Below are 27868 nucleotides of genomic sequence, written 5' to 3'. Positions count from 1 at the left end.
AAATCTTACCACTACACTATACCTTCAAGCAACGAAACCATGTGGTTTCAAGTCATTATATTCTATGTTTTTCACCCCTAGTTTACTGGACCTAGTTTACTTTATCCGACGGTCCAAAAAAGGCGTCGTGATTTTGATCAATGTCATCCATTGATGTCACCTGATTTCTCTTGAAATAGTGCAGAAAGCTAAGTTGTCAATAACACACTGCAGTTCACATTTTATTACGTGCTTTCCCAAGAGGAGACCCAATCGTCACTTGGCAACATCATGCCATCATGGTTGCCGAGGACTTCTAGTTCCAGTGATTATCCGTGGTTTGAAAAGGTTACCCAAGGGGTTCCGTTTATCCAGACAAGTTGTCGTGTGTCGTACTGTCTGGACCAAAAAGTTAACAATACCTTGACTTCATGAATTTGGCCAAAGCGTTGTAGTCTCCTTCATGGGTTGTCTATCTTCTTGATTTATTTGCATGCACAATCAATTTTGTTCTTCTTCTTCATTCTATCCTATGCTATTCTTGTGCTTGGTGGACATTTCAAATGATAGCTTATCTTGTTAAGACTTGTAACTATTGGTGATAGTATCATAGTTGGCAGGCGTTTCATGAAACGTGTTTTATAAACATTTCTTTCATTTCCTAGAAGTTTAAAAAACGTTTCATACAAAAAAAGGGGTTACATGCCCCAAAATTTATATACAAGTTTATAATATGTTAAAAATATGTTGCCTTTCCTACATGCTCCAAAATTTATATATAAGTTTATAATATGTTGCCTTCCTTGCATCTTTGGAGGTTGGACAGAAACTTAGTACGAAGGGCTTTGTGTGAATATATGCTTTTATGTGTGTGTGTCGAGTGTGTGTGTGAGAGCATATCTTGATACAGAGTTTTACACCCACTATTGGACACTAATGATGTTAGTGGGGATGTTGTAGTCGCTAGTCCATACTATGCATAATGGAGTTGATAGTTATATAGTCTGGTTGACTACCATGAGTATATAACATGCACATTCCTAAAAGGTGAATTTGGGCATGTTCCTGGATTCATCTAGGTATATATATATACATCATTTACACATTAAAACATGTTTACAAGCTCAAACTAAAGAAGCTGGGTGACCTAGTTATAGTTATAGTGGGCACCCAACTGAGTCACTGACCAATTGGCATAAATAAAATGGCAACGTCAAGAATCAAGATTTGGATTCCATCATCAATAGTGGCACTCAAAGTGATTACAAAAAGTTTGAATCTTGAGCTGATACAAAAAAAGTAAATTGAAGTCTGAAATACACAAAGTAAAGCATGTTGATAGATGCAATTATGCATGACTCATTGACAAATAGTAAACTAGAAGCCCCAAAGACTAGAGTCCTCAATCTGGAGTCTGGGCGCTCAATCCTCAACATCCTCGATGTCCTCATCAGGAGTCTCCTCTGTGGACTCAACGTCACTCAAAAGAGTATGATGCTGCCTCAGCTACTGCACTCGTCTCCACTGCTGCACTGGTACTAGCACCTCCTGATAATGCTGCTGTAGATGCTCGTGTGTCATGAGCAGGTGCCATCAACTCCTCATACAATATGGCATATATGTCGCGCACCTCATGAGGAATCTATGGGACATCTTTCATCTTCTCAATGTCGATTTTATCGACATTGACCTGGTGAGGCTCTATCGGATTGCCCGACTGTCCAATTTGGTGGAAATTGCAATGGCAATACACTAACCGCTCCAACTGAGTAGTAGACAACCTGTCCCTCTTCTTTGTATATGGAAGAGGGCCAGGCCGCTCGGCGTGCCCGTTTCGTCCTGACTTTGGTGGACAAACAGGTTGAGGGTTTTAGCACAGGCATGATACGAGCGTCAAGTATGAAGCTCTAGGTGCTAAGTTAGTTATTCAGGGCATAGAATTTGTGCGTGATTTTATGGTTGCCCCTCTTGTAGGAGCAGACATAATTTTGGGTATTCAGTGGTTTCACAAGTTTCTTCCTGATGTCAAGTGGGACAAGCACACGTTCCAGATCAATCGGAATGTGTCAAACGCCCCAGTGACCATTAAGTGTAAGCCAGGAATTCCAAACTTTCCGCTCATAAGCCACTTGCAGGCTAAGCGAGCAGTCAGGAAAGGCGCACATTGTGCGATGATATACATCCAGACAGCCCAGACGATGGCCAGTGCTTCCGAGAAGTACTCGGCTCTCCATGAAAAGTTCCAAAAGATTTTTCTTCGGGAGAGTCTCCCTCCCCAGCTCCCCCTATCTAGACCGGAGGACCACAAGATTGACCTCCTCCCAGGCTTGGAACCCCCGAGCAAGTTTCCGTATCGCCTTTCCAAGGCAATGGAATCGGAGTTGAACCGCCAACTCCAAGAATTGTTGCAATCTGGCTTCATCTGCCCGAGCGTGTCGCCATTTGCAGCCCCAATCTTATTTGTCAAGAAGAAAGATGGGTCTTTCCGTTTGTGTGTCGATTATCGTGCACTCAATAAGCTGACTATCAAGAGTAGATTCCCAATGCCTCGAATAGATTATATTCTTAAGAGGCTGAATGGAGCAAAGGTGTTCTCGAAACTTGATTTAAAGAGTGGGTACCACTAGGTGAGGATTGTGGAGGGGGACATCTCCAAGACAGCCTTCCGTATGAAACGAATTTGTGGCCATGCCATTTGGCTTGACGAACGCCCCACCTACATTTATCCGCATGATGATGCGTGTTTTCCGGGATTTGATTGGAAAGTGTGTGTTCATATTTATGGACGACATACTGGTATTTTCCGCTACAGTTGAGCAGCATGACATTGATGTGGAGAAAGTCCTTAGGTTGCTGGAAAGCAACGAGCTCTACGTCAATGAAAAGAAGTCGGAATTTTATTTGTTCCAGGTGCATTACTTGGGATACATAATTAGTGTAGAAGGCTTTCAACTTGATTTGACTGAACTGGTCGAGATTGTCAATTGGGAAGTACCTCAGACAGCATACGACATCAGATCCTTTGTGGGTATATGCCAGGCATACTCCACCCACATAGACAAGTTTTCTGACCTCTCGACGGATCTCACCGATTTGCTAAAAGGGTGTGAAGACAAAGCGGAAACTCATCCTCTAGCATCCGTCCCATAGAGACACAGTTGCTACCATTGTCAGTGACCACCTGCACTATGTTCTGTGGCCTATCTCCATGATAGCCTCGCGGAGGTGTGACCATATAAACGCTCCTGTCACCACTGTCCTAGGCATAGATGCATCAATGGCACACAAAAACATAGCCCTTGCAAGACGACACGAAAATATTGTACACATTCCTCTTGCGTATATCTGACCACCCATCACATAACAATGTGCAACCATACTTGCCCCAAGTGGCTTATAGTGGCTCCATCTCCACCTTCACTGCTTGTTGCTCTCTTTTGAGCTCTTTAGTGCACAAGGTCTCATAGGTGGGTCCCTCCCACTCACATCCAATGCGGTTGATTGCCCTCATGGCCTTTTTCCATCGTGGTGTGCGCACAATGTGAAAAGACAAAGCGCATTGGATGAAAAGCCTTGTGAGTTCCCTAGTTGCATCTTTAATTGCTTGCTTTTGCATGCTTGCTTGAATGCTTGCTCTCTTTAGAGAGGCTCTGGGTGTTGCGGGTAAAGGGGTTTGTGTTGATGTGGGAATGGAAATACCAGCACCCCCGAATCCTGCTTGGCTCTGTCCATCTTTCTTTGAACCCAACCGTGTTCACTTTGATGCATCGCCTGTATCCTTACTAGCCCCAATATCCTCAGGCACAGGTGCACCACCACGTCTTGCCAGTTGTTGTCTTTTTCATTCTTGTAGCTCAGCTTCAATGTTTGTAGGCACAAGTTTGCATGCACCAATGCCTTACTCGGTTAAACTTGTGAAATGGGCCTTAACACGGATTATGGACCCTCACGAGCTAACCCCACAAAAATTGCATTTCCACTTTTGTGTGCTTGAACCACCATATTTAGACACAGGAGTGACATGGGCTCACATGGCATCCTTAGTTGGAGGCAGCTTGACAAAAACAGGGCTGGATTGCCACCCTAGCATGAAAACCCCCAAATTTCAAAATCTGTGTGTTTTTTGCAAAATTGAAGAAAAAAAGCACAAATCAACACAACTAACGTGAGAGATGGCGGGCACGGAACCTGGAAAGTGCAGGAGGAGCTGGCAGGGGCTGATTTGTTCAAGGCAAGAGAGACCGAGACATATCCCAAACGCGATTCTGGCCGTAAAAATTCAATACAATGTACTACGTACCACACAGGGACCTCTATATGTATACATATATATATATATGTATATATATATATATATGTATGTATGCATACATATGTATACATACACATGTATACATACATATGTATACATATGTATGTATACATACATATGTATACATATATGTATACATATATATGTATATATATGTATACATATGTATATACAATCTGTTTCATATTCGCTTGTAGACATTTTTTTTTCGAAAATCGTGCTCTTTGGATAAAAAACGCTGGAATTCGTAGGTTTTCCCAGTGGCCATGAAAGAAACTTGTTTCATTGCAATGAAACGTTTATGAAACATTTCGTTTCATTCAGTTGCAATGAACTAAATAGGTACTTTGGCCTCGGTCTTATTGAAACTGTTCAGTCTTCTTCATACACATGGCCTAGAATTGTGAAGATGAGGTGACAAATAGACAAAAGATCAGTTAACTGAATCATTTTTGTGTTTTGTGGCTACTATATTTTACAAGCTTGAAGATTTTTAGTTAGTCTTTTCTCTAGAAGTTAATTTTGTCATTGGACGTTTTCTTGTTGAGTAGTAGGAAGCCCATTTAAACTGTTTGCTTGTCTTTGTCTCATTCAAGCTTAGAGAAGGAACCATTTTTGAAAGCTTACAAAGGTGTTTATCCCCTTTTCTATCAGGTTCCAGCAATTGGATTAGGGTGCATGGGATTATCTACAGCTTACCACCCGATCCCAACTGAAGAACAAGGCATTGATCTTATAAAGCATGCATATGAACAAGGAGTCACCTTCTTTGACACTGCTGATATGTACGGCCCGTTCACAAATGAGGTTTTGGTTGGAAAGGTAGCTTCTTGTAGCTTAGAAGGTTTTTTTCTTTTGATTTCAACTCGTTTCATGTTAGATTTGGTTCGGAAGGTAGTTTCTTCAAGTTTAGATGCAAGCTTACCACCTCATTTGTATATTGAAGCTGATGGTCCAACCCACATATCCTATTTGGGAATTAGAAGCCCTTATTACGAACTAAGCTTCTTCACTAGCTAAATTAGGTTGGTCACACATAAATCCCCACCTGTAGGGGCTTGAACTGGCAAGATTGCCTGCCCAAGACTCATGGGTGGTCATGACCCCTGGCTGCACCCTTTATGTCTAACCAGCCTTAGTGAGCACTTCTGACCATTATCTGACTTTTTAACATCTCTCCCCCCTGTCATTGCTTAATTTTTTGACAATGGTTTCTTTTCTGAGGCCTAATGAAAGACTTTTTCTCTTTCTCTCAAACAGGCTCTTAAGTTTCTGCCTCGAGAAAAAATTCAGCTTGCAACAAAGTTTGGCAATGTGTATGAAAATGGTGAGCTTGTGGTGAAAGGCAGCAGGGATTACGTACGGAAAGCATGTGAAGACAGCCTGAAAAGGCTGGATGTCAGTTACATTGATCTTTACTACCAGCATCGTATTGACACTTCTGTTCCAATCGAAGAGACGGTACGTAGGAGACTGCATTGATGTGTTGTTGCGAAGTAGACTCTTGTGCTCATGATTGGATGTTAGAGGCTTAAGTGAAAACATGGGATCCCAAGCAGCTAGTGATTTTCTTTTTGTGCAAAAAAGAGACTTCTTTTTTAAGTAAGAAAGAACAAATACAAGATCACAGCTGAAAGCCAGAAATCCTCATCATAGTGTGTAAACTAACTGCAGTCAATCATGGGCGCTGTGATGCCAAGAAAGTGCAGTGGGAGTCGATGAGAAGATCCGGTGCGCTTAATTGCCTCTGTGTGCATGGGTATCCTGTTTGATGTGAGCGATGACTGAGGGTTGAGAGCTTAGAAGAATGAATGATTGGGCATGGGCAGTAAGCCGATTCCATAGAGCAGCTTCGTGCGTAAGGGCATCCCTCGTATCCTCATCCTCTATGGTGTCTGGAGGACCGGTCGAGTGATGAACTCCAGACGGTCGTAAGTCTTCAAGATTGCTTCCACAATAACTTTCCAGATGTCATAGTTTGTGCCATCCAGCTTGGCATCTAAAGGAAAAGTTGGAAGAGTGGGTATTTGAACCGCCCGAGGTTGGTGAGTGCCCTGATGTACCTCCTCTGAAAAATGCAGCCACCAAAACAGCCCAAGAGCGACGAGGAGAAAATGAACGCAAAAATGCAGATCTGCCCCTCTGGAGAAGAAATTTGAAACACTGCGGACAGCCACCAAGTTCGTGTGGAAATGCGGCGAAAATCACCACCAATCAGTGATTCCAGGTCTAGACGCCTGTGGGCTCTGATACCATGTCAGAGGGCAGCGGAAAGATGTAGAGTGATGACAAAAATGCTGAAGCTCCAAGAAAGAGATGAGAGAAAACAACAAAACGCTGATGCACTAATCCTCAAGAAAAGAGTGGATACAATCAGCCCGTAGGCAAGGAGTAGACTCTGTAATTAGAGGGCTGAAGGTACTCACCAAAGTGATCAAGCAAAAGTGAGGAAGAGGGCAGCATATGTACACACCACATATGAGCTGGCCAATTGCCTTCTAGGTTCTTACACGACCTGAAAATAGGCATAATAGCCATAAAAAGGGTGGGCAACCCACATCAAAAATATGGGAAAAATGGGGGAAAATATGGGGAATGCCTAAGCATGGAAATGGCCTCCGTAGACACCAGAATAGCCAGCAACAGGAGATGATATATGCAAACACCAAGATCCAAGTTTTAACTGTCGGTGTGCATCTCTCGGAGCCTGCATGTAATCAGAAGCACCTAGGGGATGACCAAGGTCGTGTCTAATAAGATCTTTCCACACAATGAGCTATTTGTTGTCTTGTCCTGTGATCTCTCAAGAGACGTCTCATCTTGCTCCAAGCTCACATAATTGCTGACACAGAAGCGGAGAAGAGGGTGTTTTGTAGACTGCCTTTGTTAAAATAAAGTGTCCACTAAGCATCCAATCTCTACCAACATGGGGCGTACATCTGGAGATTTGGTAGAGAAAGAAGTTCTTCTGGGACTCAGTGTGGGGGAGAAAGCCTCTGACCACTAACTTGCATGCGGAGTAACGCTCTGCATTGGATTTCCGGATCTATAGTATTCAGCCCTCCTTGCTTAGGGTGAATGATAGTGTTCCATGTGACTTTGGCTCATCTGTCAAGTGTGCTTGTCAATTGTGCCATCCAAGGCCTGACTAAAGGAAATTGCGGACCAAAAGCACCAACAGGAGGCAATAAACGAGATAGAGGCAAGGAGTACTTGGTTAACCACCAAAGCTCTAGAGGTTGTCCAATTTTATGGAGCCTTAATGAAGCAACTTCTTTCTGATGCTCTACTCATTGGGTGGCGTTTGAGGCTTTCCCGTGACAATCTGCTTCCCAGGCCTCACGAAGGAATCTCCCGGTGATTGGTGCAGTCATTGGAAGAGTGATGGAATCCCCCCCTAATGCCGCTTAGGCCCTCGCACGGGCGGTTGGGATTCCATCCCTTGGCATTTGTATTGCCTCGCTGGAGACAGTGCCTCATGTCATATCCATTCCTTGCCTCTGGGGGACCCCATTATGCAGAGAGCAGAGTACTCAGGCCTCCTAGGCCAATGCTTCATATGCAGGCCGATGGGTGGGAGATCTCGCTAGAGCTTGTCCTTGTTGCTAGTCTAGGAGATTGCCTCCCCCCTTCCCCTTCTTCCTAGCTCAGATCAACCTCAAGGGGCTGAGGGCAGAGTCACATGGGGACGGGGACGGGGACGGGGAAGTGCCGTCCCGGGGATGGGGTCGGGAACGGCAAAAAAAAACCTCTTTTTTAAAAGCAATTTAGGAGTTGTATGCATGACATACATATAGAGACACACTTTGAACAAAATTTTACACCGTATAGACAAAAAAACAAGAGTCATTTTGAGCAAAATGCGCTAATAAAGCATCGATGGCACATTGATTATGTGATTGATAGTCTGATAGATACAAGGAGATAAGTACATGCCTCATGGGCAGTGAGGGTTACAAAAAAGAGTGGGTACAAAATAGAGATACTAGATAGATCATAGATGATAGATCACAATAGATCATGCAATTCCATGCCCTTGAGGCTTGAACCACCGCCCACTCCAGGACTAGTGTAGTGGACCTCATCCCACCATGACCATGTGTGCACCGCCGGCCTCCTTCGTGAAGAGCCCGCAACGGAAGATGTGGTGGCGGCGCCTTCACCTTGAGATGCCATGAATGATGATAGTGTGAGAGAGAGGGAAGAAGGGTGCAATAGAGAGTTGCAAGTTGCCGCTTGACTCTTGAGGCTTGCAAGTCTCAAGAGGGATGGATCATGGAACTTGGAGAGAGAGAGAGAGAGAGAGAGAGAGAGAGAGAGAGAGAGAGAGAGAGATGGCTTGGAAGTTGGCACAATGTAGATAGTATAGAGAGAGAGAGAGGGCTAACTTGCCACTTGGGCCTTGAGGCTTGGACAATGGAACTTGGAACTTTGGAAGCTTGAGGCTTGAGCAATGAGGCTTGAAGCTTCAAACTTGAGTGTGGAGAAAAGTCCTAAAGTGTGCCTTCTTTTATAGCTGGAAATTTGCCCGTTTCTGGCCGTTTCTGGCCCCTGTCTGCGTCCCCTGCCCGTCCCGCGTTTCGGGAACGCGTCCCCGGGACGACTGTATGCGTCCCCATTCTGCACGGCGTCCCCTGCGCGTCCCCCCCCCCGTCCCCGGCCGTCCCCGTCCCCGCGTCCCTAAGGGCCGTCCCCGCGTCCCCGTGTGACTCTGGCCGAGGGAGCTGCAGGCCTTCAGGCAGCAGAGCACCAGGACCCGACCGCGAACGACTTTGCTGCCGTAGAGTGGCAGACCGTTGGCCTGCGCCAAGGCCACTAGTCGACTTCCAGAGCCGAGCGGCGTTGCCGAGTGCTCCAGGCTGGCAGAGTACAGGAGGATTCGATTATGTCATAGAACTGTTTCGAGCATTTATCACTTTGAGGGTCCCACCTCCAGCCCCTCCGGTTTGGAGGCCGTTACCCCGCTGGGATTCCTCCTCAGATTCTCAGATTCCAGTGAGGCTAGTTGGTCCCATGGAGCCCTCGGTGAGCCCCTCCCTGCACCTTTCCTGTTCGGTGGATCACTCCTAGTCGCTCCCATCTCCCATCTCCCCACCCCCTCCGCCTCCCCCTCCGCCTCCCCCTCCCCCTCCTCCCCCCCCCCCCCCCCCCCCCCCGTCATCCTCAACCCTTGCCTCCGACTCTTCCCGCAGTAGTCCTCCCTACCCTGCCCTGCCCTCTTCTTGTGAGCTCGCACTCCCCCCTTCCTCTGCCTCTCTTGAGGATTCCCGCTGCCCTTCCAGTTGCGCCTGATCCGGAGCAGCTGGCGAGTTCTGTCCATCGATTGATTCATCGCTTCTCGAAGCTGGTAGAGATGGCCATCGCCGCCTCCCCAGTGCGAGCTCTCCCGCTAGAGTCGCTAGGTGGCCCCCCTGGATCGTGGGGTTGCAGTGGATTACAGTTTCTTCCGATGTCTCCCCGTCGAAGGAATTGATATTTTCGAGGAGACAGTGGCTCCCATTCGGATTTGTGTGGTGTTCCATCATTCCAGGCCATCCATGACAGAGGGTGGTGCGATGATCTTCTCCTTTCCCTTGAGTGCAGCCCTGGGGATGGAGTGGGATTCGGAGTCGGTGGCTGCCGCCATTCAGGGGCAGGTAGTGGAGCTTTCACGCCATCTTCATGATCTGCGCATCATCGACGTGCTCACCCATCTCTGGGCCCTGTCTAAGATGCAGCTGGGAGGCTCAGGCCATAGAGATCAGGAGGGGGAGGTGGTGTCCTCCATCCGGGAGGTGTTGTTCTTTATGTTTCTTCATGTCAGTTGTAGTAACCCTTCCCCCCTCTTACAGGTACCTACATTGCGACCGATGGAGTTCAGAGTATGCTTACTCTCGAGCTCGGATAGAGTGGCGACACATGGAGGATAAGATCTGCGCCCATCTGGCGCGCCTTCGTCCTAGGACTGACTGTGACTACTCTGCGTTGAAACCCACGCCCAAGACTCTTCGAATGGAGAGCAGTTCCGATAGTTCCGCCTCCCACAGAGATTGATATGCGGATTGCCTCATGGAACATTCAGGGTGTGGGAGAGTCTCAGTGCTTTTAGAGGCGAGGTGTCCTTAGAGGAGAGCTCCATAGAGCAGCATTTGGGGAACCCATCTACATTCTTTTCCTCGAGGGGCACCATCTTTCCGAGGGGCATACCCGTCATTGCGGGAAGATTTTACCAGGCAGGAGTCAACACTTTTTGGTCTCCCTCTTTTGGCCCCTCTGGGATGCAGGGGGGAGTTTGTATTTCTGTCAGTGAGCAGCTCTTGCGGGCAGTGGTTGACTCAGGTGTCATAGTTACTAGGCGAGTGTAACTATTTGGTCCTCCATGCTCTTTTCACATGATAGAACTCATGCCCGGACACATGGACAGGATGATGGACACATGGAAACAATGTTCCTAATGTTGGAATTGGAAAAAGCATTCGTCTGGGTCAAAAAGCAAGAAAAGGCAAAAGTCAGACTTTGTTGACCAAAAAGCTGAGGGCACCGTTGGAAAGAGCTTGTTGAACCGAGTCAAAAAGCTATAAGCTGCTTTTTCAAAAAGCAGCTCCAGGGCCAAAAAGCAAGGCCTTGAAGCTGTAAAAGCATAAATCAAGAACTTTGACTATTATTAAAGCAAAAGCAAGGAGGCAAAGCAAAAGCACAGGAATAAAACAAAAGCTAGGGAATAAAGGCAAAAGCAAAGCATGGATAAAAGCAGGCATCTCCTCAAGTATATAAAGGACCATGCACCCTCTTGGTGGATATAGAAAAACTGTTGGAGGCTCATAGAAGAAGAACGTGGAAGAACTCCCTTGGGAAAAGCAAGAACCTTATCTTCTTCATCACCTTTCTACCTCCCCTCTATTGGCGGCCTCCTTTGCAGCACCAACCACCATTGCCCCACACCCTGTGAAGAAGCGCTGCCGCCGCCGCCGCCGCCTGCCATTGGCGTCGCCACCGCCGGAGAGCCGATTTTTCGCCGCTTACCACCGGCGCCTCCGCCGCCCCAGAGCTGGCGTTGTTGCCTTTTGTTTGCTGGATTTCTGTCGCCTGTTGGCTGCCCGTTTGCTCCTCCACCACCACCTATTGGTTGTTGCCTGACTCTTCCATCAACACCTCCTTTTAGCCGCCTTCTTTGGGAGGGGGATTGCTTCCATTTGAAGAACCGCCACCTCCTCTTTTCTTAGTGAAAAGATTGGATTGAGAACAAAGAGCTTTTTGTGGATATTTGAGAATATCAGTTGGATTCTTTGGATTTTGGTACTAGCCTGGTGTAAGACTATTGTGGGTCTTTCTCATGGTGAGTTCGGCATCAGCTATCTTGTGCCTCGACATCGACTTCGGCCTGATCTCGACATCGACTTCGGCCTGATCTCGACATCGACACTTTGTTTGATATTATATTCATTTGTTGTATTGGTCCTGGCTTGGAAAAGCCCATGGATTGTTCTTGAAATGAATTCCTGAAGAGGGGCCTGTTCCCTGCTCAGCGTGGTGTACCGTGTGAATCCCCTATTCCCATCTCTCTCCCCCTTCTCTCTCTTTATCTTTATCTCTCATAACGTGGTTGCATCTGTCACTGCACGCTCCGTTGGGCTTACAGTGGTATCAGAGCAGGATTTCTCTTGAATAAATCTTTTCTGGGGTGACAGAACCATGCCGAGAGTTGAGGGAGACCAAGGGCCTCAAGAAGGGAACAACTATAGAGGCAACCCAGGACATCCAGAAGAGATCCAAGGCCGTCAATCTCTCTCACAAGATTGTAGTCATGACTTCAGCTAAACATGGAGAATATCAAAGTTCAAAAAGTATCTTCAAGATGAAGAGTTCCTAGCCTTGAGAGTCAAGAAGGAACAAGACTACAGAAGAGGCTAGATGTTCGAAGATTTTATCAAAGACCAGAGTACCGAAGACGAAGGTGTGGAAGCCGCTAAATCCTCCTTACGAGGTAAAGGGGTTTCCTTTAGAGAAGAACCCAGAGCCACCCGATCTATCACACATGGAGGACAAAGAGAAGCTACCCCTAGACCCGCTTTATCAGATGGAGTCTCTTCTGACCAAGCAAAAGAGAAGAAGGCAAATGAGCCTCCATCCAGCAAAGCATATTTTAAGCTAGGAGCGAAAAGCGTAAAGTTTGATACCGTCTATGGAAAGCGGGACACTCAGAAAGCTCTATCCTTCATCAAACAGTTTGACGTCGCCTTTGGAGGAGAAGACTTCTCCGAAAAGTCCAAACTCTGCATGGTTCGTATGCACTTGAAAGATGCTGCCTTGAGTAACTAAAGGTGGTCCAAGAAGGGACTGAGCCTACTTCATGGAGGACAAAGAGAAGCTACCCCTAGACCCGCTTTATCAACCCGATCTATCACACATGGAGGACAAAGAGAAGCTACCCCTAGACCCGCTTTATTAGATGCAGTCTCTTCTGACCAAGCAAAAGAGAAGAAGGCAAATGAGCCTCCATCCAGCAAAGCATATTTTAAGCCAGGAGAGAAAAGCGTAAAGTTTGATACCTTATATGGAAAGCGGGACACTCAGAAAGCTCTATCCTTCATCAATCAGTTTGACGTCGCCTTTGGAGGAGAAGGCTTCTCCGAAAAGTCCAAACTCTGCATGGTTCGTATGCACTTGAAAGATGCCGCCTTGAGTGGCTAAAGGTGGTCCAAGAAGGGACTGAGCCTACTTCATGGGTTGATTCCAAAACCAAGAAGTTTCTTCCCGCTAACTTTGAGGCAGATGTACAGAAGGAATGGGACTAGGTAAAGCAAAAAGCGGGAGAAAGTGTGGCAACATATCTTAATAATTTTTCAGCTGTCTCATTGAAGTTTACCTCATATACTCCTATTCCACCATTGATTGAAATGCGAAAGTTTGTAAATGGATTGCAACCAAAGCTTTATCAAGCAGTTTATATGATGGGACCAAAAACCTTGGAAGAAGCCCAAGACAAAGCCTTGCAAGCTGAAGCTCTATATATGCCTTGGATGGTGGGCAAATCAAAGAGTGAGACTCGAGACTCGTCCCAAAAGAAGAAGTTCAAAGGGGGATCTCAAGCAAGGAATGAGCCACAGGAAAAGAAGAATAAAAATGAGGATAAACCCCCATTGTACCAAAAGAAGCTATCCTGCAAGCAACTTGAGGATTATGTCAAAGAAGGTAAATGTTTCCAATGTGGAAAGAAAGGACATATGGCTGCAAAATGTCCTGATAAACCAAGCCAAGAAGCCAAACCGCCCCAAAGTAATGCATCACCTAAAGAACTTCAACATCAAGATGATACTCCACCAGAGAAGAGGCAACTCTTCAAAGCTTGGGGCAAAGTGGCAAACCAACCCGCACTTATCCACTTCGATAGTGGTGCTACCCACCACTACATCCATCCACGAGTGTTTGAAGTCATGAACCTCCCTCCGGATAGGTTCGGAACTCCTATTACAGCAGGTACATCTTTTGAAGGAATGTCAGCCAAAGTGACTCCTATTTTGGGAAAGTTCCGCTTACAGATTGGGGATTATGTGGACCATGAGAACTTTGTGGTTGGCAAAGTTGGACATTGTGATGTAATTTTGGATATGCCTTGGTATAAGAAGATAGATCCGGCCATTGATTGGGTTGGAAATAAGATTAGGTTTCCTTTTACAGGCAAGAATGTAACTTTTGATGTAGGAGTTGAGGGGAATTCCATTCCACTCATTAGTCATGTACAAGTTCCTAAGGCAATAAAGCAATCTATTTCCTCGTACTTGATATTTGTAAGAGATCCAAAGGAATTTGAGGGTGATGAGTCACTCTCAACTCTTGATCATGAAAGAAAAGACTTCCTAAAGAAGTATGAGGATTGTTTTGCAGATACTCTTCCAGGAGAGCTTTCTCGAGAGAGACCGGAAGATCATAAGATTGACATCATGCAGACAGAGCTTTTGGGAAAGGATTTGATTCGACCTAGCTCATTACCTTTTTGCTCCCCAGTTTTATTGGTTCAGAAAAAAGGATGGTTCTTGCGTATGTGCATTGATTACAGGGCTCTTAATAAGATCATTGTAAAGAATAGGTTTCCTATTCCTAGGATTGATGATATTCTGGATAGATTGGATGGAGCCACTATTTTCATTAGGATTGACTTGAAGAGTGGATACCATCAAGTCAAGATTGTTCCAAAGGACATTCACAAGACCGCATTCAAGACTACCTTGGACTCTATGAGTATTTAGTGATGCCTTTTGGTCTTACCAATGCCCCGACTACCTTCAACCGAATGATGGAAAGAATATTTCGAGCACATAGAAAGTTTGCAGCTACTTTCTTTGATGACATTATTGTGCATTCAAAGAAATGAAGAAGAGCATCGAAAGCACTTGGATATGGTATTCCAGGAATTGCGGAAGCACAAGGTGTATGTCAATGGCAAGAAGAGTGAGTTCTTTTTGTCAGAGATTCACTACTTGGGCCATATAGTATCCAACGAAGGGGTCAGGATGGATCCAGAAAAGGTCAAGGCTATTGTCGAATGGCCAGAGTTGACCAGTGTGCATGCAATTCGAAGTTTCCTTGGCCTATGCTCTGATTACAAGAAGTTCGTCAAGTGGTTTGCTGTGGTAGCAAGTCCACTACATGATTTGACAAAAAAAGCCGTGGGATTTCGGTGGACCAAAGCTGAAAAAGAATCCTTTGAAGCACTAAAATTTTATGCCAGCAAAGGATCTGTATTGATCATTCCAGATTTGTTGAAGCCATTCGTGTTAGAATGTGATGCTTCAGGAGATTGCATTGGAGTAGTCTTGAACCAAGAAGGCCATGCCGTGGCCTATGAGAGTCCAAGACTTCAAGGAGCCGAGAAGACCGCACCTACTTACGAGAAAGAATTCATGGCTATCATACATGATTTAAAGATTTGGAAACATTATCTTATGGGTGTTGAGTTTGTTATCAAGATAGACCATCAAAGTCTTAGGTATTTTATTTCTCAACCTAAGATTTCAGAAAAGCATATAAGATGGGCTAGCTATTTGGCCCAATTTCATTTTCAAATTATGCATACTCATGGAAAAGACAACAAAGTAGCAGATGCTCTATCTCGAAGATCCATGACCCATGCAGTTTCCATGGGATATCATTTGGACTTCACTATGATGAAAGATCTTTATGCTGCAGATGAAGATTTCAAAGACACTTGGGACAGGTTGCAGAATGGAGACTTGGTGACTTCTTATGTCATCAAGGAAGAGTTTCTCATGATGCAAACCCGTTTATGTGTGACCAAGGATTTGAGACCCAAAGTAATGGAAGAATGCCATGCCCCACCTTATATGGGACATAGGGGTATCATGACAATAACTCAGGCTTTGGAAAGTTATTTCTTTTGGTCTAGTATGAGGAAGGATATTGAGCAATATGTTCAAGAATGTTTGGTTTGTTAGAAGGTCAAGTTTGATTGACAAAAACCCGCATGATTATTACAACCTTTGCCAATTCCCAACATTCCATGGGAAAGTATTGCCGTGGACTTCTATCTTTGGATTGCCAAAGTCAGGATTTGGGAATGATGGAATATGGACTATTATTGACGGGTTTAGTAATCAAGCTCACTTCATTCCAGTGAAGAACACCATTCGTGCAGATCATATGGCAAGATTGTTTATTCAGCTGATCTTCAAGCATCATGGATTACCCATATCCATTGTAGGGGATAGAGATCCTCGGACTACCAGTTTCTTTTGGAGAGCACCTTTTGACAACATGGGGACAAAGCTGAATTTTTCTTTGGTTTATCATCCTCAAACAGATGGGCAAAGTGAGATTGCCAACCTCACTATATTGGATATGCTAAAGTGTTATGCTCTTGAAGCGAAGGATCAATGGGAGAAGTACTTGCCATTGGTTGAGTTTGCCTATAAAAACAGTGTTCACTCTTCGATAGACAAAGCTCCTTTTGAGATTATCTATGGCAAACCATTGTTGTTGCCTATTCTCAAGACCAAGGAAGAGATCTTCCATGCGGACAAGTTCGTTCGAGATTTGGATACGGCCTTTGCACAGGTTCGGAAGGCTATTGAGACATCTCAAGCCAAGCAAAAGAAAGCTGCAAACAAGCATAGAAGGAAGGTCGCTTTTAAAAAAGGGGATTGGGTGTTATTGCGATTTGAAAAAGGAAGACTTAGAAAATCAAAAGCTAAGGAGCTCAAGGAACCCAACCTTGCCCCCAGGTATTATGGTCCTTTTCAGATTACGAAGAAGATCAACGATGTATGTTATCGTTTGGACCTTCTAGATCATTGGAGGATACATAATGCCTTCCATGTCAGTTTATTGAAGCCATATACAGGACTAACCGCAGAGGAGCCTGTATTGGAGGATCCACCAGAAGTGGAAGAACAAGAAGAAATCTTGCAATCGGAACAGATGGTATTCCATTTTGTGAGAAAAAGAGGAAGGACAGTGGTTAGGAAATTCCTCTTGAAGTTTAAGAACTATTCGCTTATGGATGCGAAATGGATGTCATAAGAGTACTTCAAGGATTACCCCGATATTCTTCGAGCTTATGAGGAAGCAGTTGGTCCAGATGTATTTTAAGTACAGGCTTGATACGTCTTGAGATCAAGACAGATTTAAGAGGGAGGGATTGTAGCGCTAGCCCTCTTCATTGTATATATGTTTATACTGAAATGGAATTGATCATTATCTTGCCTATGTAATGATTTTGATTGGACATGCTCTAGTTTGGGTGGCAACGATGCTAGAAGGCCCAAGGAGCAACATTTGTATATGGGAGGCAACGATGCCAGAAGACCCATTGGACGGCAACGATGCCATACACCGCTGCCCCACCCCCTATGAAGAAGCGCCGCTGCCCAGAGCTGCCTCCGCCGCCCGCCACTGGCTGCCTCCACCGTCCACCACTGGCGTCGCCACCGCCCCAGAGCCGATTTTTTGTCGATTGCCGCCGCTGGCGCCTCCGCTGCCCCAGAGCCGGCGTTTTTGCCTCTTGTTTGCTGGATTTCTATCACCCATTTGCTCCTCCACCACCACCTATGGGCTGTTGCCTGACTCTTCCATCGGCACCTCCTTTTAGCCGCCTTCTTTGGGAGGGGGGTTGCTTCCATTTGAAGAGCCGCCACCTCCTCCTTTCTTAGTGAAAAGATTGGATTGAGAACAAAGAGCTTTTTATGGATACGTGAGAATATTAGTTGGATTCTTTGGATTTTGGTACTAGCCTGGTGTAAGACTCTTGTGGGTCATTCTCCTGGTGAGCTCGACATCAACTATCTTGTGCCTCAACATCGACCTCGGCCCGATCTCGACATCGACACTTTGTTTGATATTGTATTCATTTGTTGTATTGGTCCTGGCTTGGAAAAGCCCGTGGATTGTTCTTGAAATAAATTCTTGAAGAGGGGGCGGGGCTTGTTCCTTGCTCAGCGTGGTGTACCATGTGAATCCCCTATTCCCATCTTTCTCTCCCCCTCTCTCTCTCTATTTTTATCTCTCATACACGTGGTTGCATCTATCACTGCACGCTCCGTTGGGCTTACAGCGAGCTCAGTGGGTTACCATTAGGATTGGAGAGGATTGTGTGGGCTTCCTCAATGTTTATGTCCCGAACGTTGCTGTAGGTAGAGCCACCTTCTGGAGCACAATCCGTCAGTCCCTCCCTTAGGGTGACTTTTCGTGTATGGGTGGAGACTTTAACATGATCGAGTCAGCAGAGGACAGACTAGGAGGAGGCACGGCTATAGTCTCAGGCTTAGAGTACTTTGCTTGGGAGGAATCAAACCTGGCACTTAGGGGACAAGACCCTTGGCACTTGCCTGAGTTTAGGTGCAGCCCTGGGAGTCATTGCTTCTCGCGGTTTGACAGGAGGAGCACCGGCCCCAATCTCTCTTGACTTGATGGATTCTATGTTGTGCACACGCGTATCCACGGGTTGTCAAGGCGTCCCCGATGCCCGTGGACATTCACCGGCAAAATACCAAGCAATGTCCAGGCATCAAAAACAAGTCATCCATGCATGTGCAACTCACATACATATGCTGGTGCACAAACATAGTGGATGAAATCTCCCAACTTACATCTTGTACATCCAACTAGCCCGTTCACAGGCGCCGTCGTCCACACAGGACCAAAAAGTACTTACCAGGGTAGCCACCCTTCCATGAGTCCAGAGTCACTCACCAGGGTTACCACCCTTCCATGGTTCATAAATCATGCCAAGAACTCGCACCAGGATACCAATCCTCATGCCACTCGTACTCGCCAGGGTCCCACTGGAGCCGGGCCAAGGGGCGCGTTGCATATGCCCATATACGCCAATCAGAGTCCACATGTGCAGGGTCTGGGTCTATATGCCACTTCCGCGGCAACCACCCGTATCCTCTGAAAGATGCACTCTGCAACCAAAGGCGACTCCACCTCCACTCTCTGAAGTCTGCCCTCATCCTGGATCTCATAGTAGAGGCATCTGCCATCCTCAGTGCAAGCTCTGACAGCAATCAGGATCTCCAACTGAGTAAAGGCTCCCATCCACCGTGGGGCGACGGGCTCGAGAGGCGTGAACCACTCCTCTGTGAGTGCCTCCTGAATGTCATCCCTCATAATCAACCCCCCTCTGAAGTGACCCAGCCTCTCCACCTGGATCTCCTCTGGGAGACTGCAGAAGGCCTGCCAGTCTCCAAAACTGCGTGTTGGGCCTGCCACCAGTGGTCCCCAGGCTAGACGAGGCCGAGAACCCAGCATATGACCCTGCTCTGTGCGAACCGTTGGGCTCCGGATGAGCGGCTGTCTGGCCCGCTCCTCATCACAAGAAGGTGGTCTCTGAGAGAGCCCTGGTCTCAGCAGCTCCCAAGCTCTCAGGATGCTCAAGGCAAATCTGTCCTCCCATCCTCTACTAAGGCCTGTCCTCCTTATCTCTGTGAAGATCCATCGTATCTTTGGTGCCCAAGTGCCCCCTGCTGGGGGAGCTTGAGCCTGTAGCCGCTGCAAAAGAAGCTCTTTCCAAGGCTCAGCGCCTGGAAGCAACCCCCGAACAATAAGCTTCCCCAACAAGGCTCTACTCTGATCAACTGGATCTATAATGCCCAAGCCTCCTTGGGCCAACGGAAGTGTAATAACTGCCCAAGCAACCTTTGCCCTGGCTGGCTGACCATTCCGCCCAGACCAAAGAAAGTTCCTGATAAGCCTCTGTACCTGGCTGATACAAGAGCTCGAGAAGATCCAACAAGACGTAATGTACCACATGGTCACCAAAAGCACCTGATTTGCCACCACCACCCTCCCAGCCAAGGATAGCCGAGTTGTACTCCAATACCAAAGCTTCTTCCGAATGCTCAGAAGAAGCGGGGCAATCTGCTGCTCAGGTGACAAATCTAGTCCAATCTGGCATCCCAAATATCGCACTGCTGTGCCAGGAGGAATCCATCTAAAACCCGGGTCTGGGCTCCATGCCGGAGTGGGAGCGCTACTGATCCAAAAGGCCACTATCTTGCGCCAATTGATCAATGCTCCCGAAGCTGCACTAAAAACCTGGAGCGACTGCTCTGCACGCTGAAGATTGGCCTCCTGGCCATGCAAAAATAAACCCGTGTCATCAGCAAACTCAGCATCGAGCAGGTCCTCCCCCCTGACTGGGAGCTGGAGTCCTCTCAAACCAACCTCCTCTGCCATCAGATACATGCGCATAGCCTCTGCAAAGAAGAGAAAAAGAAACGGGGCGAGAGGACACCCCTAATGGACTGATCTGGTCAACTCAAAACTCGGCCCCCTTCCTCCTGCAATCAGCACCTGGCTACGAGCTGTGGAATATAGAGCCGCCACCGCTCGAATCCAACCTGGCTCAAAGCCCAGGCGAAGCATAGTGCCCTCTAAGAAACCCCAATCGACTCTATCGTATGCCTTCCCAAAATCGAGAAGCATCACGACCAAGTCCTCACCAAGAAATCTAGCTCGGGCCGTCGCCTCCCAGAAGGTGAAAATGTTGTCAAGGATACTACGCTCCTTGACGAATCCTGTCTGGGTAGTGAAACCGGCCTCTGATAGAAAACCAGAGTGCGGTAGACTAGCAATCACCCGTCCACTTGTAGTCTAGAAGATAAAACAAAACAGATTGGAGCTAGAGTGCCCAAATCTGAAAACACAGCGACACCTGTTGGCCCCAAAGCTTGGCGCCCCTTGCGGTATTTCTTTATTCAATTATAATAAAATGAATGGCTGAGTACAACACAAAGATCAGCCAAGAGTTTACACCTGTAGGTCCAATCTGACGGCCCACAAATCCTTCTCAGCACAGAGGATCTATGCACACAGATCTGTGTCTTCAAACAACACACTGTGCCTCCCTCTGATCAGCCAAGATCACTAAGCAGGCCAGCCATGGGCATACATCTGGCATAACTCAAGTGCTTGATACATCTTCTCAGCTCAAACATACATGTGCTGTCCAAACTCTGTCTCAACCCTTGTCAATCTGCCATACCCCTCCTCTCACAAGGGGCCAGATAACACATATCTGCAACAGACATCAAGCAGTAGAAAGAGAGATAGATGAACAGGAACAGAGCTTACCAAGTTCAGCTCGTGAAACAGCACTGGAGGAAGCAACAGCACCAATCTGTACTTGCAGGCACTTGTATCCACAACCCTGCTTCACACGTGTGCTTGTACTTGCCTGTATCCTCCTCCTGATGTTCACTCTTATGCTGTCCTTGAAAATACAGATCTGAAAATCAGCACCGTACCCGTCTGTACCGCCTCGGGATACGTGCCAGGAGTTGTACTTGCACAAACAGTCCACTGTCCACTCTTCTACCTGCCTGAATCTGAGTTCACAGTCCTGTCCAGCACCTGTTTACGCCGCCTACAGCAGTTGTACTTGCTGTACCTGACTGTCCGTACACTGTACGGCAGTCGTACAGTATGGTACGGGCTGTGTACTTGCTGGTACAGCCTGTACTGGGCCTGTGCGCAGAGTATCCAGCAGAGGGAACACGACGTTTGCAGCAGAAATCAGCAGCCACCTGTACTTGCACTGTACGGACTGCACACGTGGGAGTGCAACTGTTCATGCAGAAGAAAAACAGCAGCCGCCTTCCTTCTCTTGTGCTTTTCCACGCTTGTCTTCATGCGCTAGAGAAACTCTCCACTTTTGCTACACGACTCCCCAAAAAGGGAAGAGAGAGAGAGAGGAGAGAGAAAAACTCCTCCCCCAAATTGATCCCTAGGGCCCCAAACTTTAATAAGTTCCTAGGGCCACTAAGGCCTAGGGGCAAACTTCAATAAACATTAAAACTTAATGTTTCTAGTTCCCCCCTTCACACCTAGGGATGTCCACACATCTTAAACTCTGTCCGGGCACCCCCCATGTGAATCATAAAATATTCTGACTCTGCAACCACCATGCCCACACTTGTACTGTTCCATTTTCACAGGGCCATGACATACCCCCCTCTTGAAAAATGGCAAGCGTCCTCGATTGCATTCTGGTGATGCATCAAAATATCCAAAGTGAAATATACAATATGGCAAGATCAGCGTCCCAATCTCTCAAAGCCATACTCATGTATCATCATTCACTGCAAACCAATGGCATAGTAATAGTCCAAGTTGTATACCACTGTGAACCATACATATCCACAAAAATCTCCATGTGACTAGTACACATATATCGTAGAAGTCCCATAAACAGATGTACTGTCAGCCTCAGTACCTTCGGGTGAGATAAAAACTGCACCAAGCGACCTCTAGATGTCATCTGAGCTTGTCTGTATCAAGGGAGTGGAGGTGCTACCCCCCTCTTGAGCATCAGGTAATGCTCCAGACCCATGCTCTGCTGAACCTGAATGAGCCACAATAAGAGTCGGCTCTAACTCAAAGGCATCGAGATAAAGCTGCAAAACCTGAGGTGAATCTGTTAAGTGACCTTCCTCCATCCGCTTCGCATCCATCGGTGAATAGTTCTTGAACTTCACAAGATAGCGACGGGAAACTTTACCTCGTACCTTCCTTTCTTTATGTGCCAGTATCTGCTCTGGAATCAGAACCTCATCAAGTTCCTCAACTTCCGGCTGAGCCTCATCTGATACATCCTCAGGCACATTCCCACGGAAAGGTCTAAGAAGACTCACGTGAAAAGCATTGTGAATCCTCCAGTGATCTGGTAACTTCAAACGATAGGTTACCTCACCAATCTTTTCCAAAACCTGAAAAGGCCCATAATATCGCATGCTCAATTTAGGGAATAAGCGCTCTTTACCCTTCATCTTCTTGAGTCTAGCCTTTTCAAAACGCAAAAGAACCCAATCACCCAATGCAAACTGTAAATCACGTCTGTGACGGTCTGCGGCTTTCTTTTGCTTCTGTTGAGTTTTCTGGAGGGCCAACTTAACTCTCCGATAAGCTTCATCCAAGCTCTCCACATACTGATCAGCCTCAAAGATCTTATCCTTTGTATGCAAAATGGGTGGTACCTTCTTCCCTCCTTCTACAATCTCAAAAGGCGCCTTGCCTGTCGAGCTATGTACAGTGTTGTTATAGGCAAACTCCACTAAAGGAAGATATTTTTCCCATTGTTGCTTGTGCTCTGACACATAACACTTGAGAAGATCCAACACTGTAGAGTTAGCCTCTTCTGACTGACCATCTGTTTGTGGATGAAATGACAATGAAAACTTGAGAGTTGTACCCATGTTGTCAAACAACCCTCTCCAAAACAAACTCGTCATCCGTGGATCACGGTCACTAATGATAGACGTAGGCAAGCCATGATACTTGAAGATGTTCGCCATGAACAACTTCACCATATGATCCACTTTAATTGTCTTCCGCACGGGAATGAAATGAGCCTGCTTACTGAACCTGCATATGATAGTCCATATGCCATCATTTCCCGTTTGTGTCCGTGGAAGATCAAATACAAAATCCATGGCAATGCTCTCCCAAGGTCTATCTGGAATAGGTAAAGGCTGTAATAACCCTGGTGTCTTCTGACGGTCAAACTTTACCTTCTGACATACGATGCATTGCCTCACAAAGGCATCAACATCTCTTCTCAAGGTTGGCCAATAAAAGAAAGTCTCCACTGCTTTGACTGTGGCGTCAATACCTCTATGACCTGCATACGGTGGAGCATGACTTTCAATCATAACCTTGAGTCGCAATGGCCTGGTAACACACAGTCTGCCATGCATCAATAAAAACCCATCTCTAAGAGAGTAATGCTCATGCCGCTGACCCTCAGACATCTGATCATACAACCTTTCAAAATCCTCATCATGGGCATACTGCTCTTTCATTTCATCAAGCTCATGATGATAAACAAGTGAAATTGCAGAGACCTGTGGCTTGCGTGACAAAGCATCTGCCACTACATTCTTTTTGCCTTCCACATGCACAATCTGGAAGTGAAACATTGACAAAAGTTTGCCCAACGCATATGCTTCTCTGAAAGCTTAGTCTGCGTGAGGAAATAACGCAAGGTCTGATGATCTGTCTGTACAGTAAAATCAGCCCCAAGCAAGTAGTGTTTCCATGTAGAAAGAGCGTGAATTACAGCCAACATCTCTTTCTCATACACCTGTAAATGCTTCTCAGCATCTTGCAAAACTCTACTCTCATAGGCTATCACATGTCCCTCTTGCATGAGAACTGCACCAATGCTACTTCCACATGCATCACACTGGACAACAAAAGCCTTTCGAAGGTCCGGCAACACCAATACTGGGTCCGAAGTAAGCTTTTCTTTGAGCTTTTTGAATGCTGTAATTTCCTGATCAGCCCATCTAAACGGAGTTGCTTTCTTCGTCAAAGCATGAAGAGGCGAAGCAATTTCAGCAAAGTGCCGTATGTAACGCCTGTAATAGGAACACAATCCTAGAAAGCTGCGTACATCATGCACGGTCCTCAAAGCTGGCCAATTAAGTATTGCTTCCACCTTTGCTGGATCCATACGGACCCCATGACCAGACACAATATGCCCCAAGAAATGTATCTCCTGCAAGAAAAACTCACTCTTCTTGCCATTAACCACCAATCTATGGTTTCTGAGTTCTGCAAACACAATGGCCAAATGCCTTCTATGCTCTTCCTCAGTTTGTGAATGCACAATCATATCATCAAAGAATGTGTCCACAAACTCTCTATGAGGCTTGAAAATCCTATCCATCATTCTGTTAAATGTGGCAGGCGCATTCGTTAAACCAAAGGGCATAACCAAGAACTCATACAACCCAAACGTGGTTCGGAATGCGGTCTTATGCACATCCTCGGGTCTAATGCGTATCTGATGATACCCGCTTTTCAAGTCAATACGACTAAAAACTGTGGAGCCCTGTAAGCGGTCCAATATGTCATCGATCCTCGGTATGGGGAATCGATTCTTGATGGTATTCTTATTCAGCGCCCTGTAATCTATACACATGCGCCAAGAACCATCCTTTTTCTGCACTAAGAGCACAGGTGAGCAAAAGGGTGATGAGCTAGGCTGAATCAACCCCTTATTCAATAGCTCCTGCACCTGACTCATAATCTCTTCCTGTTGGGCTGCACTAACACGGTACGGCGGTCTATTCGGTGGAGTACTACCAGGAATCAGATCTATGGCATGATCTTCTGGCCTCTCAGGAGGTGGCAATGACTCGGAAAAACAGTCTTGAAACCCACTTAAGAAATCAGCCCTGTCCTTATCTAACATTGACAAATTAGACTTAGACTCATCATCCTGTGCATCCTTTACATAAATCAAGCACGCAGAAAGATGCTTTTTCATTACTGATGAAATCGCCGAAGCGGATACAATAGGAACAGATTCCCCTTTGAGTTTTACATCCAATACATGCTCTTTCCCTCTATGAGTCAGAGTAATTTTCCTATTGTAAGTATCCACCACCGCATGTACCCTGTGGCACCATGGCATCCCCAACAAAACATCACAGCCATCCAAAGGCATGATGAAGAACTCTTCGCTGTCCACATAACCCTGCAAATGAAGCCGAAGCTTCCCAATGATAGGAGTAACGGGTTCTGCATACCCTGGACAAGCCATATTTGCCTCATGTAACGGCCCCATCTCCTCTGCGCGAATCCCCAATCGGCCAGCCAAATCTGGTGAAATGAAGTTGGCTCTAGCACCTGTGTCAAAGAAGATCAAAGCATTCTGATCTCTCACTTTGCCCCATGCCCTGCACAACTCTGTAGCTTCATCACCTAGCTGCTCCCCCACAAGATCAGGAACTAAGCCTGCAGAAGGCTTTGGTTTCTTTGGCTTGGGCTCTTCTTTATTGTCAGGATCCTTTTGGGACTTTCTTTTGGGACAATTGAATGACATATGCCCCTCTTCAGTGCAGTAAAAACACTTTTGAGCATCTCTCAAAGCCTGTCTTTCCTCAGAAGTCCTCTTGGGCATTGGCAACTTCTTATACTTTGTCTCTGAAGACCCTTTAGCATCACGAGAAGCATGCCCAAATTTTTCAGCTTTCTTGCTCAATTTCTTACTGCCTTTAAACCCAGATGAACCACCTGTGAGTAACGCATTAGCTGTCATAGCATTTTCAATCATCTGTGACATGTTCGTTACTCTTGTCTTTATACAATAATCTCGTACCTCCTTGGGCAGCCCACAACAATACTTCTCTACCTGCTCAGATAATGGCACAGCACGATAAGAAGTCACTGGGAGTAAAGCTTCCCAAAACTTCTTGTTATAATCCTCCAAATATCACACTTTGAAGCATCCAGCTTGTGCCATGCTGTCATAACATCCACCTCAAATGTAGATGTGAGCCATACGGAAGAGAAAACCTGTTTGAATTGGACCCATGTGGTGGGTGCTATGCCCTGCAAAAGAAGAGTAGACCACCACTGCAAAGCATTGCCCTTGAGAAAAGTGGCAGCTTTCCTCACCTTTGAGGACTCTGTGTAATTCCCACCAGAAAAAGCAGCATCAAACTGCTGTAAAAAGGTAAGTGCCTTCAATTTATCCTTGGCCCCACTGAAAGTGTCAAACTTCACTGCAGCTCCCCCTTCCTTGTAATCCTTCGCCTTTCCCATAGGCGTTAGATTATCATATGGAAGTGGTTTCGCAAGATTGCTGCCCCCAACATTCATACCCATCATTGGGTCAACATTTCCCATTCCCACACCAGGCATACCATACATTCCAGCCATGTTTCCATACAGTCCATTATGCATACCTGGCGGCATGCCACCAAACATATTGCCTTGCATCCCAGGTTGCATGCCTGCAAACATATTTCCAGCCATACCGGACTGCATACCACCATACATATTCCCTTGCATGGCAGGCTGAAAATTGGCTCCAAAAGGCCCATACATACCCATGCCTCCCTGAGGATAACCCCCAGTCATGGATTGGAACACCGAGCCACCACCAAAATAACCTGGATGCATGTTCTGCTGAGGAATAGGTGGCTGTCCATAGAAGGAACTCTGAGAGTTTGCACCATAAGCATGCTGCATATTCGGAAACTGGCCAAAAGATGGTTCCTGTGGGATGGCACCACTATGACCCTGTGGAAGATTCTTCGAACGAACCTTCTTCTTCTTTTTCTGGGGCTCTGTGCGGGGCTCTGTGCGAGATCTCAAAAATTCAGCAAATCTCTCGCTCTGTGTGAGCTGCATAAAAGTATCCGTAACACTAGCCAAGCGATCTTTGAACCGAGCATCATCATCCTCTTTACCATGCACATCTTCTGGCTGTGTTACATCCTCATAAGGCTCAACATCTGCAACCTGTTCTCCTGCAAAAATATCCTCAGATACATCTCTTTCAAGAGAAGTCTCTTGCTCTTCTTCTTCATGATAGAAGTACTCTTCCTGTGTATCAGACATGATTGCTGAATTTTCAGCGATGGCTTTCTTCAAAGCAACCACGAGCTCACCCCCTTCAGAAAGTTGATGATTGGTCCCGGGGACGGAACCTTGAAACCGGCCTCTGATAGAAAACCAGAGTGCGGTAGATTAGCAATCACCCGTCCACTTGTAGTCTAGAAGATAAAACAAAACAGATTGGAGCTAGAGTGCCCAAATCTGAAAACACAGCGACACCTGCTGGCCCCAAAGCTTGGCGCCCCTTGCGGTATTTCTTTATTCAATTATAATAAAATGAATGGCTGAGTACAACACAAAGATCAGCCAAGAGTTTACACCTGTAGGTCCAATCTGACGGCCCACAAATCCTTCTCAGCACAGAGGATCTATGCACACAGATCTGTGTCTTCAAACAACACACTGTGCCTCCCTCTGATCAGCCAAGATCACTAAGCAGGCCAGCCATGGGCATACATCTGGCATAACTCAAGTGCTTGATACATCTTCTCAGCTCAAACATACATGTGCTGTCCAAACTCTGTCTCAACCCTTGTCAATCTGCCATACCCCTCCTCTCACAAGGGGCCAGATAACACATATCTGCAAAAGACATCAAGCAGTAGAAAGAGAGATAGATGAACAGGAACAGAGCTTACCAAGTTCAGCTCGTGAAACAGCACTGGAGGAAGCAACAGCACCAATCTGTACTTGCAGGCACTTGTATCCACAACCCTGCTTCACACGTGTGCT

General features: G+C 46.3%; 1 protein-coding gene across 3 annotated transcripts in view; it reads left to right on the top strand.

Annotated features, from left to right (window-relative positions):
* The window catches only part of LOC147634769 (putative aldo-keto reductase 1), a 45070-nt gene that overhangs the window by 2209 nt on the left and 14993 nt on the right, over positions 1-27868 (top strand). For 2 of the 3 annotated variants that reach the window (XM_086803951.1, XM_086803952.1), the window contains exons 3-4: positions 4946-5113; positions 5552-5752. In XM_086803951.1, the coding sequence (XP_086660077.1) occupies positions 4946-5113; positions 5552-5752 (369 nt within the window). The remainder of the gene's footprint in view (positions 1-4945; positions 5114-5551; positions 5753-27868) is intronic. The other variant, XM_086803953.1, reaches the window with a different exon arrangement.

The sequence above is a fragment of the Cibotium barometz genome, chromosome 10 (genome assembly GCF_041138505.1).
Source record: "Cibotium barometz isolate CiBa-2024 chromosome 10, ASM4113850v1, whole genome shotgun sequence".
NCBI classification, from domain to species: domain Eukaryota; kingdom Viridiplantae; phylum Streptophyta; class Polypodiopsida; order Cyatheales; family Cibotiaceae; genus Cibotium; species Cibotium barometz.
Note: the sequence above shows the minus strand (reverse complement) of the source record. Positions and strands in the feature narration are given on the sequence as shown.